Here is a 15,165-nt window from a genome sequence, read left to right as displayed (position 1 = left end):
AAGGGAAAGATGACTGCAGCAATGTACAGAGACATCCTGGATGAAAACCTGCTCCAGAGCACTCTTGACCTCAGACTGGGGCGACGGTTCATCTTTCAGCAGGACAACGACCCTAAGCACACAGCCAAGATATCAAAGGAGTGGCTTCAGGACAACTCTGTGAATGTCCTTGAGTGGCCCAGCCAGAGCCCAGACTTTAATCCAATTGAACATCTCTGGAGAGATCTTAAAATGGCTGTGCACTGACGCTTCCCATCCAACATGATGTAGCAAGAGAGGTGATGCAAAGAGAAATGGGCGAAACTGGCCAAGGATTGGACTGTGCCAAGCTTGTGGCATCATATTCAAAAAGACTTGAGGCTGTAATTGCTGCCAAAGGTGCATCGACAAAGTATTGAGCAAAGCCTGTGAATACTTATGTACATGTGATTTCTCAGTTTTTTTATTTTTAATAAATTAGCAAAAACCTCAAGTAAACTTTTTTCACATTGTCATTATGGGGTGTTGTGTATAGAATTCTGAGGAATAAAATGAACTTAATCAATTTTGGAATAAGGCTGTAACATAACAAAATGTGGAAAAAGTGATGCGCTGTGAATACTTTCCGGATGCACTGTATACCTGAAGTAGGCAGATCTACTGCAGGTTGTGTTTGAAAGTAATTTTGATTCCTAACTGTATCCTTTACTATTATGTTTGTAAGTTTTCCCAGATTTCCTGCACCACTTGCTGTTAGGTTAATAGACTGAATCTGTCTGAATCAGTTGAATGTGAGTTGTGGTGTCCTATTCAGATTTTGTTCCACTTGTTGATTTTAGAATAGAACTCAGGTCCCCTTGATCCTGACAAGGGAAACTAATTGAAATTGGATAGATTGATATATATAGTAAAACTGACACAAGATAAACAATGATGCTACAGTGTCTCACAAAGACAGAAATTTTAGATTGAATTTTAAAAACTGAAGAGAAAAAATACACAATTAAACGCAGGTGTTTGCCAATAAAATCAACATTGTCAACAGCATGCAGAGAACAACTTGCTGCAAAACAACAAAGCAAATATACAAGCAAACAAAGCCAATAATATAATTCTTAGCTTGACTCAGAACCATGTGAGGTCTTTATACAGCTCAGTATTGTAAGTCTATGATTTACACCATCAAGACAAGATTTCACTCTGAACCATTGTGGATATACCAGTAGGAGGAACAGGATCAGGTCACATTTTATTTACTTCATCAGCAATTCAGAGATAATATTGAGTTAAAATATTCTGTGGGGAATTCATAAATTAAAACTTAATTTCTCTGTCACTGAATTTGCAAGTAGATTCTTCATATCAAGCAGACTTGAAAAGGACACATTGCAGAAACATAAAATAATGTGGAAGTGCAATTCTTCTTACCTGAAGCAATGTCTCATCATTTTCTGCCGCACTATCCCCTTCACTAGAATCTGTCTGGCTTGGCTTTCTTCGTGACCGACAACTTTGAATGGATGCTGTTTCCAAAGACAGCAAAGGGTAAAGGAGATGAAGGAGTAAATTAAAATGAGAAAGAGTTAGTATATTACTGTACACATCAATAAGAATAACAAATATAAACAAAATCATACATTTTTCAAAACTGATTATTACAATACTGGGTTTATCCAATCTAGACAAATGCCAGTTTATTTAGAGTTGAAGAACCACCTAACTAGGATGTGTGAAGAGATTAGAAAGAAAACAAACTCACATCAACACAAGCAGAACATCCAGTGCCTGTGGGGGAATTTGAGCCTAGTACTTTTGAGCTCTAGTGGTAGTGCTAAGTAATGTACCACTCTGCAATTACATTAATATCAATTGTACTTTCAATACTGGATTTAAGAAGAACATATCACCAGAAAGTCAACTGGCTGAAGATACATCCATCCATCCATTATCCAACCCGCTATATCCTAACTACAGGGTCACGGGGGTCTGCTGGAGCCAATCCCTGCCAACACAGAGCGCAAGGCAGGAAACAAACCCCGGGCAGGGGGCCAGCCCACCACAGGGCACACACACACACACTAGGGACAATTTAGAATTGAGTGACTGTAGGAGGAAACCGGAGTACCCGGAGGAAACCCACACAGACATGGGGAGAACATGCAAACTCCACGCAAAGAGGACCCGGGAAGCAAACCCAGGTTTCCTAACTGTGAGGCAGCAGTGCTACCCACTGCACCACCGTGTCGCCCTCTGAAGATACATCTTACACAAAATATCTTTCCTCAGTAACAGAATTATAAGACCACAGAGACAGTTACAAGCATAAAATAGAGCCAGCCACAATGGACTCCTTTACTTTAATTGCAATTGTTTGCCATAATTATGAGGCTGAAATGAACAACACAATCTTATTACTATGTGCTTATTCTTTACTGTGACCTTGTAATCTTGAAACATTTTAATCAATAATACCAATACTAGAGCTATCACTAAAACTGCTACTGAAAAGACAGATGTCACAGAGACACTATTTAAAAAAGGTGAGTGCAGGTGCAAAACTACAGGTTTTTTTCACTATTAAGAAATAAATGTGGGTCTTACTGTCTTTCAAAGCACTTTAGAATACCATGTGTAATGAAAGGAAGATAGTGTAGTGTGCTTGATATAGCATTTGAAATCTAAATCATAAGATTAATGGTTCAATCCCTGTATCTTACTCACTGTGCCTTAGTTAAACATGTATGCCAAAAAAAGAAATAATATAAAAATATGTACACTAGTCTTTACATAGATTTCTTTCTGGCATTGAATGCTCTGAATATTATTAATTTATGTTGTTTTCCTCTCTGTACTTTTCCAAATCAGAAAGGTGTGCATTTTAATCTTAGTTGATAAGCTTCACCAGGGAAATTTTTTGACAATCGGTGTCAGTTATAGTGCCATCAGTTAATCTGGTGCATCACAAGTACTTTGTTTTTTTTAAACCACAGGCCAATATTATTGGCAGGCAGTATGTTGTAGTGGTTAAGGCTTTAAACCTAGGACTTCAAACCCTGAAGTTATGGATCATGAGCAAGACACTTAACCTGCCTTTGCTCCAATGTGAAAAACAAAAGAAATTTCTCCAATTGCATCTCAAATGTTGTGAAGTTGCCCTGGATAAAGTGATAAGTAATAATATTAATAGGCAATTGGAGCTGCTTACTCTTGAATATATACACAATTGTCCATGAATAAAACACTCCATTAGATAATTTTCTGCTTTTTTCCACTTTTCCTTGTGACTTGGCTTCTGTTGATGGTCAATGCTAAACACAATTTTACAGGAAAGTATACTCATTTGAATTTAAGTGGTAATCAGTAGGAATAATGTGAAATTTGAGTATATATTATTATCATTAATAAATGTTAATGATTTGTTCATGCAGTTTAGTTAAGTACAGTAATATTTCTTTTCATGTATTTTGTCACCTGTATGTAGTTCCCCTTTAAGGTCTGCAGATGTGAATGCTTATGCAAAACAGTGCTTGAAGTGGATATTCTGTATATAAATGCAAGAGCCTTATGTGTTACACTGATGTGTTAATGTAAAAAGTGAGGAGCAAACAGCATAGGCTTTGAATGTCGTAACACAATTTCTGTGGCTTCCCCATTAAACATTTAAGCACCACTATCTAATGCAGATCTCCTTTAATGTTTTAAGAGCCACGATTGAAGAGTAGATGTGGGAGGCGTGTCGGTTTTCAGTGCTGTGTTCGGGGGGCTGGTTGACAACAGATAACCAAGATGAGAGCTGGTACTCATCTAAGAGTGCCAGCAGTCAACAGCAAAAAACAGTGCTTGCTAACCATTGAGCTTTGCTTCTTTCTTGAACCTTGCTGAACTTCATGTTGCCATTTTACAATGTAATCGTGTCACTTTTTTCCTGTCCAACCTATTGGTTGGCTGTTTTCATTGCCCCTCAATCATTTCTGCTGCATCCTTCATTTGCATAAATCATGGTTTCAGTGCTGTAGAGAGCATGTAAGTTAGCATGATATTAATATATATTAACAAATAAAAAATTTATGACAGATAAAAAAAACATGTATTGCGTAACTTTCTTTTTTCTATAATCTTACTAAATTTCAATTAAATCATACAAGACATTTTGGGATATCAAGTTTTTCAAGGTCAAGGTCAATGTTACTTTATTGTCATCAGCAACTGTGTACACATACATAGTGAGATAAGACAATGTATCTCCATGAGCCCTGGTGCAACATATAGCAACATACAGCAAGGTGCAAGGTGTGCCACAAACAATACAATAAATAGACAATACAACCATATAACAGTATAGTGTGAAAGGGATTTATAAATTCCAGAATAATGTAATATTGTACTTTAAGTAAGATATTGTACCGAGGCAATTTGCAGCATTAAGCCACATTGAGAGTCTGATAAGTATAAGGTTATCAAAGCATATAACAGGACATAAGTATGCCTGTTGTAACAGTAAACAGAAGATAAACTGCAGGTGTTGTTGAAAAAGTCCAAAGTGTAATATGATAAGTATATAAAGTATAAAATGAGGTAATATACTGGAATGAAACTAGACATTTTTGTGTATTCAAAACTCTGATAGCCTGTGGTAAGAAACTGTTACTCAGTCTTACACAAACAGAATGGAAACTTTGATACCATTTCAAGACAACAGAAGAGAGTAATGGGTGGATGATCTTTCATAATGTTACTGGCTGTTTGTTATAGCAGCAGGTTTGGTAAATGTCTTTCAGGGGACATAGAGGCGCACCAATAACCTCCTCAACTGCTTTCACTATCCACTGTAGTGTGTTGCAGTCTGATACATGACAGTTCCCATATACAGTAGACTTTCAATGCTACTCCTTAAAAAGTGGTTATGCTTGGTACGGGGAGGCTTGCTGTTTTCAGATGGTTACCCCAAATTATTGCTTTACCAAAATTTCCTTTCTCAGCTGATGCTTACTGCCTAGCTTTGTAACTAAACAGAAATAAGTATTTTGGGTAAAGAGAAAGTGAGTAAACGTGTCACTCAATTTTGCATTATACTATATATACTGTATATAAATAATTGCATTTATTATCCATTGATTTATAGAACCTTCTTTGTTTGCATATAAACACTCTAATCTTACTACATAATCTATAAAAGCAGAAAAAAAATTAAATGATTTAGTGACTGTATTTGTTATAAAATTGTAAGAGCCCTTTTCATTGTGGTGAATCATATAAATTCAGTGTTACTGTTAATAAATTACTATATTAATCTCAGACAAATATTTAATTTAAAACTGGCTGTAACATCTGAAATACTTGTAATGGTGATCTACAACTAAAAAGCACCATTTAGTGTTCCCTATTTTTTGCAGCATTTAAAGCTCATTTACTAGGGATTTATATGAAAATTACAGTTTGTAGTATTAAAACGTGTACATTTTTATAATCAGTTTAGCATCATACAATAATTGTGTTATTTTACAGAAGAGTTTCTAGTAACAGTTTAATGAAGTCTACTATTTTGCTGGAGAAGTTACTTTTTGAATAGTAAAATCAATGACCCATCATCTATTCATCTGTGCATTCTCTGAACCTGTTTTTTTATAGGGCCATTGGGTAACAGATCCTATCTCTGGTATGTAATGAAAAAAATGGGTGAAGTTAATCAAAATAAAACTAAACTATGCTACAGAATTTCAGTATAACATACTACAAAACATATAGACTGTGTATGATGTTTTAATAAAACCTTTATTTGTGCATCTAGCCATTTCTGAATCTCAATTTATTTGTATTACTACATTATGGAGAACCAGACCCCATGCAGTAAGTAGCTGCCATATTGAACTTTCCAACGTCACCAATTTTCCGACTCCCAGCGTAGTTAGAAGGCTGACCCCATCTTCACGAAATTTGGTAGGTGGCTTCCCTGCGCTAACCAAAACCGATGTACATACTTATTTCGATGGTATGACGCCACTGTCGGCCCCCATATTGAATTTTCAAAACGTCACTAATTCTCCAACTTCTCGTGTAGGTAGAAGACTGAAATTTGGGAGGCCCATTCCTTACAGCTTACTTACAAAAGTTAAGCAGGTTTCATTTCGAAATTCTACGCATAACGGTCAACAACGTCTGCCATATTGAACTTTCTTACTCATGGCCCCATCTTCTCGAAATTTGGTAGGCGGCTTCCTTGCACTAACCAAAACCAATGTACGTACTTATTTCGGTGGTATGATGCCACTGTCGGCCGCCATATTGAACTTTTCAACAGTCTTTGCTACTTATGGGCCCATCTTCAAGAAAATTGGTACACGGGTTCCTAATGGTAACTGAATCCTACTTGCGTACATATATACGTCCATAGCCTGCAGCTCGGTCACCGTGTGAGGTGGCGTTGGGTCCCCCATCCCAACGCCTCCCATGTTGTTGGCTGCCTGCCTATATAAGGCTGTCCGTCGCTCCGGTCTCTACATTCCCTTCCTTGTTTCGCCACGGGATTCACGTCTCCCTGCTGATAACTGCAGCCTTTTTGCTTAATCCACGGCTTCTCCGCTGTTTTATTGTTTGTTTATTACAATTATAGTTATTGTATTGGTATTTTAGACTTACTTTACATTTCTCAGGTACCCATTTCCTTTATCATTCCAACCCCCATTACCATGTCTATCGAGGTGATCACTATTGATCAAAGAACTGTCACTTACCGAGTGGTTTCCATGCCCGGAGATGGCACCTACCTTTTCCATTCTCTTTGTTACGTATTGCACGGCCATATCAGGCTCACTCTTGATATCTGGAGGAACATTGTGTCTTATGTATTGAATGACTGGGACAGGTTCAAGGTGTGGACTGATGACGGTACAGGAGATAATTATACTACACAGGAGCACTATAAGAGTGAAATGCTTAAGCCCTTCACCTATGGTTCTGCATGTGAGTTGATGGCTGCCGCTGAATTGTTCGGTTGTCGCTTTCAAGTGTACCGAAATAGCCAAATATTCTACACCTTTCGACAACCGCCAATGCCTCTTAAACATTTTAGATTCACAGATGACAATTTCAGTAGTGGACACTTTGATGTTTATGAATGTTTAAACTCTCAAAAGCTGGATGTGATTTTATCGATGAAACCGGTTGTGTGCTTACAACGCTTGACAGATGCCGAATGTCACTTCAACACAACAAATCCTGCAAATACTGTCGTAATTGAAACAAACCATGAAACTCAAACCGATTATGACAGCAGCAATCCAAGCTGTCAGATTTCAGACAAGATTACTGTTCACATGGCCAACTGTAAGTTGCATTCTCAAGAGTAAGCTCAGCGCACAGCTTGGTCATGTTACAACAGGAGGGCCGAACTGACAACATGGTATACAAAGAGATCCTTAACAAATAATTATTGCCATATTTTCCCTCAGTTTAAAAAGGTTTAATTTTCTTCTTAATAAAAATTTTAATGCAGTACTTCGCCGCTGCGAAGCGCGGGTATTTTGCTATATATATATATATATACTGTGGTGTGAAAAACTATTTGCCCCCTTCCTGATTTCTTATTCTTTTGCATGTTTGTCACACAAAATGTTTCTGATCATCAAACACATTTAACCATTAGTCAAATATAACACAAGTAAACACAAAATGCAGTTTTTAAATGATGGTTTTTATTATTTAGGGAGAAAAAATCCAAACATACATGGCCCTGTGTGAAAAAGTAATTGCCCCCTTGTTAAAAAATAACCTAACTGTGGTGTATCACACCTGAGTTCAATTTCCGTAGCCACCCCAGGCCTGATTACTGCCACACCTGTTTCAATCAAGAAATCACTTAAACAGGAGCTGCCTGACACAGAGAAGTAGACCAAAAGCACCTCAAAAGCTAGACATCATGCCAAGATCCAAAGAAATTCAGGAACAAATGAGAACAGAAGTAATTGAGATCTATCAGTCTGGTAAAGGTTATAAAGCCATTTCTAAAGCTTTGGGACTCCAGCGAACCACAGTGAGAGCCATTATCCACAAATGGCAAAAACATGGAACAGTGGTGAACCTTCCCAGGAGTGGCCGGCCGACCAAAATTACCCCAAGAGCGCAGAGACGACTCATCCGAGAGGTCACAAAAGACCCCAGGACAACGTCTAAAGAACTGCAGGCCTCACTTGCCTCAATTAAGGTCAGTGTTCACGACTCCACCATAAGAAAGAGACTGGGCAAAATGGCCTGCATGGCAGATTTCCAAGACGCAAACCACTGTTAAGCAAAAAGAACATTAGGGCTCGTCTCAATTTTGCTAAGAAACATCTCAAAGATTGCCAAGACTTTTGGGAAAATACCTTGTGGACTGATGAGACAAAAGTTGAACTTTTTTGAAGGCAAATGTCCCGTTACATCTGGCGTAAAAGGAACACAGCATTTCAGAAAAGAACATCAAACCAACAGTAAAATATGGTGGTGGTAGTGTGATGGTCTGGGGTTGTTTTGCTGCTTCAGGACCTGGAAGGCTTGCTGTGATAGATGGAACCATGAATTCTACTGCCTACCAAAACATCCTGAAGGAGAATGTCCGGCCATCTGTTTGTCAACTCAAGCTGAAGCGATCTTGGGTGCTGCAACAGGACAATGACCCAAAACACACCAGCAAATCCACCTCTGAATGGCTGAAGAAAAACAAAATGAAGACTTTGGAGTGGCCTAGTCAAAGTCCTGACCTGAATCCAATTGAGATGCTATGGCATGACCTTAAAAAGGCGGTTCATGCTAGAAAACCCTCAAATAAAGCTGAATTACAACAATTCTGCAAAGATGAGTGGGCCAAAATTCCTCCAGAGCTGTAAAGACTCATTGCAAGTTATCGCAAACGCTTGATTGCAGTTATTGCTGCTAAGGGTGGCCCAACCAGTTATTAGGTTCAGGGGGCAATTACTTTTTCACACCGGGCCATGTAGGTTTGGATTTTTTTTTTCTCCCTAAATAATAAAAACCATCATTTAAAAACTGCATTTTGTGTTTACTTGTGTTATATTTGACTAATGGTTAAATGTGTTTGATGATCAGAAACATTTTGTGTGACAAACATGCAAAAGAATAAGAAATCAGGAAGGGGGCAAATAGTTTTTCACACCACTGTATATATATGACAGCAACACTCATAACAGTGACAAAACAATTACATTGACAATCATGTTACGTTATTTTTAAAATGTTTCCTTTTCTTTTTCATAACTTCTTTAACACACTACTTCTCCGCTGCGAAGCGCAGGTATTTTATTAGTTTGTTATTAAAATAGAACATCGTAAACTAAACTTCATCTTAAAATGAATATTTAATTTACTAGATTTTCTCAAACCCCGTCATAAGTTATGTATCACATTAACTGCTTTATGTTGTATTCCCGGAGCCATGTTAATCACTATGTACCTCTTAAACTGACTTCCTCTTGCACTAAGAGGAGGTGCAGACAGCACACACAATACATTAATTTCATGATATTCCTGCTTCCTGAACATTTAGAATAAATACTTGATATACTGTAATTTTCATGATGAAATGCATTAAAGCATGTTTTAATCATGTGGGGGCACGGTGGCGTGGAGGTTGCACTGCTGCCTTGCAGCAATGGGGTCCCGGGTGTTCCCTGCTTTGAATTTGCATGCTTTTCTGGTAGATTTACTCGGCGTGCTTCAGTTTCCTTTCAAAGTCATGTAGGATGGCGGGTTTTGTTCTACTATATTAACCCTGCTAGTGTATGTATTGCTGGCATTCACCTTTCGATGTGCTGGTGCCACGTTCAGGATTTCCTCCTGCCTTGCACACAATGCTTGCTGGGATGGGCGCAACCCTGAATGGATGGCATAATTAAACTTGTTTAACGAAGATTTTTTTTTTAAAGTTCTGAACACCCTGTGGTCTAAGTTTATAATTAGTTTTAATTTCACAAAGATGTTTATCGTGTGGCGATTGGTTATGTGGAGAAAGAAAAAGGAAGGATAGGAACTGGGGGTTTAATACGTCAGAAAGAGACAGCATGCATGCAATACAGAAAGACCATTCAGAAGAACATCCATTGAATTCTGTGTTTGTGTCTTCGACCACCAAATCACGAACGCAACATTTACACAATATTTAAGTTAAAGCTGTGCAATACTCATTCATACATCCAGTTTTTTGGAACCTTGTCATATCTGCCATAAAGTTCTCTACACTGAACATGCACCTGGGGACCTCTTACTGCGAGGGAGCAGCACTACCGCCACATTACCATGCATGTTTCATACCTGTTTTAATGCATTTCATCATGAAAAATTATCTTAGTATTCTACATTTTCAGAGGGCAAGAATATCATGAAGTGAATGTATTCTGTGCGGCAATCACTGGCTCTTAGTGCAAGAGGAAGTCAGTTTAAGAAGAGCGTAGCGATTAACAACTAGGTTGGGGAACACTTAACAAAGCATTTAATGTGCTACATAACTTATGGCGGGGTTTGAGAAAATCTAGTGAATTAAACATTGATTTTAGAATGAAGTTTAGTTTACAACATTCTACTTAAATGACAAAATAAGCTACGAGAATAAAGTGGAAATGTCGACTTTAATCTCCACAGTTTTTTTTTTCTTCACTGTGTCCGTATTTTTTTTCTTCACTGTAGCCCTAATACGATTCCATAGGGCTATACCACAAATAGCATTATAAATGCAAGTTGCAGTTTTATTATTTATGTATATAGCTTAGCTTGAAGCACGGTCCAAATTAATGCAGTTTGCCTTAATGATGGTTCAGTTGGTAAAGATGTCATCACCAAGTTGCAATTGTTTTATTTTTATTTGGTGAATACTGTGTAATGCACCTGCGCTTGAAGTCTTGGAAGTAATAGTATTATTACTGGAAGTTGCACTATTATTTATTTTATTGTTATTATTATTTATTAGTTTAAATATTATGCAGTTTAATGATGGTAAAGTTGTTTAAAATGTCACTTTAGCATGTCAGTGGACAGAGATTGTTAACATTAACAAAGTGTAGTTGGTTTATAAAAAATATTTAGTATTTATTCTTTTTCTAAGACATTGTTCAGTGCAATACAACTTTTGACAAGCACCTCTAGATATTTTACTAAATCTAAATGCCTCTTTGGATGGTTGAAAATATGTTGTCAAAATTTTAGTTTAAGTTGTTCACAAATATTGTTCAATAAAAAGACTCTATATTTTGACTGCATCTGTCATGCAATGTGATTCCTTCTCTTCATTAGTGCCACCCCCTTGAAAACTATCACTTTATGGGGCCATGAAAACCTGTATTAATACTTGTGCACACATTAAAATGTTTTTTTTTGTACAATGTACAATTCTTATGACAGTGGAATAGGTTATTCTTAGCCAGTAATTGCATGGAGGTGTTTAGGAGAGATAGCAGTGTAGTTTTTAACCAGATTGCTTAATGGAATCTTGGAAAGTGGGAGGATGTCTGAGGAGTGGAGAAGAAGTGTACTGGTGCCGATATTTAAGAATAAAGGGGATGTGCAGGACTGTAGTAACTACAGGGGGATAAAATTGATGAGCCACAGCATGAAGTTATGGTAAAGAGTAGTGGCAGCTCGGTTAAGAAGTGAAGTGATGGTTAGTGAGCAGCAGTACGGTTTCATGCCAAGAAAGAGCACCACAGATGCAATTTTTGCTCTGAGGGTGTTGACGGAGAAGTATAGAGAAGGCCAGAAGTTGCATTGCGTCTTTGTGGACCTGGAGAAGGCATGTGACAGGGTGCCTCAAGAGGAGCTGTGGTATTGTATGAGGAAGTCGGGAGTGGCAGAGAAGTATTTAAGAGTTGTACAGAATATGTACAAGGGAAGTGTGACTGTGATGAGGGATACGGTAGGAGTGACGGATGCATTCATGGTGGAGGTGGGATTACATCAGGGATCGGCTCTAAACCCTTTCTTATTTGCAATGGTGATGGACAGGTTCACAGATGAGATTAGACAGGAGTCCCCATGGACTATGATGTTTGCTGATGACATTGTGATCTGTAGCGATAGTGGTGAGCAGGTTGAGGAGACCCTGGAAGGTGGAGATATGCTCTAGAGAGGAGAGGAATGAAGGTCAGTAGGAACAGAATACATGTGTGTAAATGAGAGGGAGGTCAGTGGAATGGTAAGGATGCAGGGAGTAGAGCTGGCGAAGGTGGATGAGTTTTAATACTTGGGATCAACAGTACAGAGTAATGGAGGTCAGTGGAATGGTAAGGATGCAGGGAGTAGAGCTGGCAAAGGTGGATGAGTTTTAATACTTGGGATCAACAATACAGAGTAATGGGGATTGTGGAAGAGAGGTGAAAAAGAGAGTGCAGGCAGGTTGGAATGGGTGGAACAGAGACAGACGGATATTGGCAAGAGTGAAAGTGAAACAGCTCTCCAGAGAGAGCTGGAGGTGGCAGAGTTAAAGATGCTAAAATTTGCATTAGGGGTGACGAGGATGGACAGGAATAGAAATGAGTACATTAGAAGGTCAGCTCAAGTTGGACGGTTGGGAGACAAAGTCAGAGAGGTGAGATTGCGTTGGTCATGTGCAGAGGAGAGATGCTGAGTATATTGGGAGAAGGATGCTAAGGATAGAGCTGCCAGGAAAGAGAAAAAGAGGAAGGCCCAAGAGAAGGTTTATGGATGTGGTGAGAGAGGAAATGCAGGTGATGGGTGTAATAGAACAAGATGCAGAGGACAGAAAGATATGGAAGAAGATGATCCGCTGTGGCAACCATTAACGGGAGCAGCAGAAAGAAGAAGAAGGGCTCCCACTGTTCAAATTTAGTGAACCATTTAGAACAGGGGTGGGCAGATTCAGTCCTGGAGGGCCGCAGTGGCTGCAGGTTGTTGTTCCAACCCAATTGCTTAATAAGAAGTACTTATTGCTCAAGTAACACTTCTACTTCACTTTAGTTGTCTCGCTCGTTAAGATTTTGAACCCTTATTGCTTATTTTAGTCTTAAACAGCTGTAGTCTTGGTTTTTAATTGCTCCTTATTAGCAATAAGATGAAAATGACAAAAGAAACCAGCATTTCTCCATTTAGCTTGTTTCCATTTACACCTGTGTGTATTTATCATGCATTATTCGGTTTAATTAAATACTTGGAAGGAAAGTGAAGAGAAAAAAGTGAAGCACTGAGAATAACTCATCTGTTTTAGACTTCAAATCATTTAGATGGTATCCTTAGAAAAGAAAAAAAATCTAGGATATGAAAATGATTTGACATGAGTTGTTAAAGTAACAAGCCATGAAATTCAATAACTGACAAGGATTGGTTTTTAATTAAGCATCTTGGTTAGAACAAAAACCTGCAACCACTGCAGCACTCCAGGACTGAATCTCCCCACCCGTGGTTTAAAACCACCGTTAGAAACTACTGACACCTTTGAGTCTGTTTGCACAGCTCTCTGTCAGCTTTACATATTTGGACACTCCAATATTTCCCCATTCTTCCCCAAACCTCCTTAAACTCTCTCAGGATACATAGGGGTTGTGACTGAAGAACCATATTCAAGTCCAACCACAATTGGATTGAGATCTGGATTCTGACGCAGACATTTCAGGACATTAATATTGTTGTTTTTAAGCCATGTTTAGCCTTGGTTTTATGATTTGGGTCTTTGTCCTGCAGAAAAACAAATTTTCTACCAAGGAGTAGGTTGCTTGCAGATTGCATCACGCTTTCCTATATACAGTAATCCCTCCTCGATCGCGGGGGTTGCGTTCCAGACCCCCCCGCGATAGGTGAAAATCCGCAAAGTAGAAACCATATGTTTGTATGGTTATTTTTATATATTTTAAGCCCTTATAAACTCTCCCACACTGTTTATAAATATTCCCCGCACAGTTATACAGCATAATCCCTTTGTATTCTCTTACATATTAGGTAAGATTCATTGAAATTATGTATATAAACACACTGTTTATATACAGTAAAACCTAAATATTATTTTAAAGATATTGAGTGTCTCCGATATCACATGTTACAGCCATTACCTATAGACAGGCCACCAGCAATAAATACGTACAATGCAACAAAAATAGTATACAGTAAATGTGTGTGTACAGTGACACTAAACGTACGTACATGTACTAAGTACTGTAAGTAGAAAATTAATTATGGTTACTCACCAACAATGACACGATGACTTGTCCGATAACAATGAGTTTTATTTTACTGCACAACAAAGGAGAGCGTTACAGCCCTTAAAGGAGTCACTTCAGGCGATTGTGTTCTGGCAGTTTTCAATCCAAATTCCTAAAGCAGATTCCATCCAGACTACTGCCTTATTACATCCACTTACAACTTGTTTTGCACCCTGGTTAAAAGGACACTGCGGCTGTAGATCTTATATTCCTTTTCTACTTTTTAAATAAAAAGAATCATAGCCTTCAACAAATCCAAAACGTTTACCTTTTCGGCAATCGTTAACATCTTCCGTTTGCGCTTGGGCACGGCCCCTGAAGCAGTAGCAGATCGTTTTGGAGCCATAATGAAGGGCTTGACTATGCACAAAGATAAACACAAAAGAGAACAACTCTTTACACAGAGAAACACGATGCTGAATGAGCGAGACGAGACTTCCTGGTTGACACTGCATTCAGCAAGCAGGAACTTAACTGCGTGCTCTGATTGGTTAGCTTCTCAGTCATCCGCCAATAGCATCCCTTGTATGAAATCAACTGGGCAAACCAACTGAGGAAGCATGTCCAGGAAGTAAAAAAGACACATTGTCCGCAGAACCCGCGAAGCAGCGAAAAATCCGCGTTATATATTTAGATATGCTTTCATATAAAATCCGCGATAGAGAAACCGCGAAAGTCAAAGCGCGATATAGCGAGGGATTACTGTAATCTCCCTGCATTCTGCTGCATTCATTTTATTGTCTGGGGCCTGCTGTAGAGGAGTTTTGGCTTACATGGCTTTTAGCTTGATGCCCAAAAAGCTCCATTTTGTTCTCATCAGATCATAGAACCTTCTTCAAACTGACTCCCGAATCTCCAATGTGCCTTGTGGAAAACTGTAGCCAAAATGTCATATCATTTTTTTAACAGTGTCTTTCTATTTGCCACTCTCCCATAAAGCTGAGACTGATAAAGCAACCTGGCACCAATTGTTGTCAAAAAAATTTTTTTAGCT

General features: G+C 38.5%; 1 protein-coding gene across 1 annotated transcript in view; it reads right to left on the bottom strand.

Annotated features, from left to right (window-relative positions):
• The window catches only part of arid5a (AT rich interactive domain 5A (MRF1-like)), a 46,697-nt gene that overhangs the window by 23,782 nt on the left and 7,750 nt on the right, over positions 1–15,165 (bottom strand). The window contains exon 2 of the mRNA XM_039768550.1: positions 1,408–1,502. Coding sequence (XP_039624484.1) covers positions 1,408–1,502 — 95 coding nt within the window. The remainder of the gene's footprint in view (positions 1–1,407; positions 1,503–15,165) is intronic.

Source organism: Polypterus senegalus, chromosome 11 (assembly GCF_016835505.1).
Source record: "Polypterus senegalus isolate Bchr_013 chromosome 11, ASM1683550v1, whole genome shotgun sequence".
Lineage (NCBI taxonomy): Eukaryota > Metazoa > Chordata > Cladistia > Polypteriformes > Polypteridae > Polypterus > Polypterus senegalus.
Note: the sequence above shows the minus strand (reverse complement) of the source record. Positions and strands in the feature narration are given on the sequence as shown.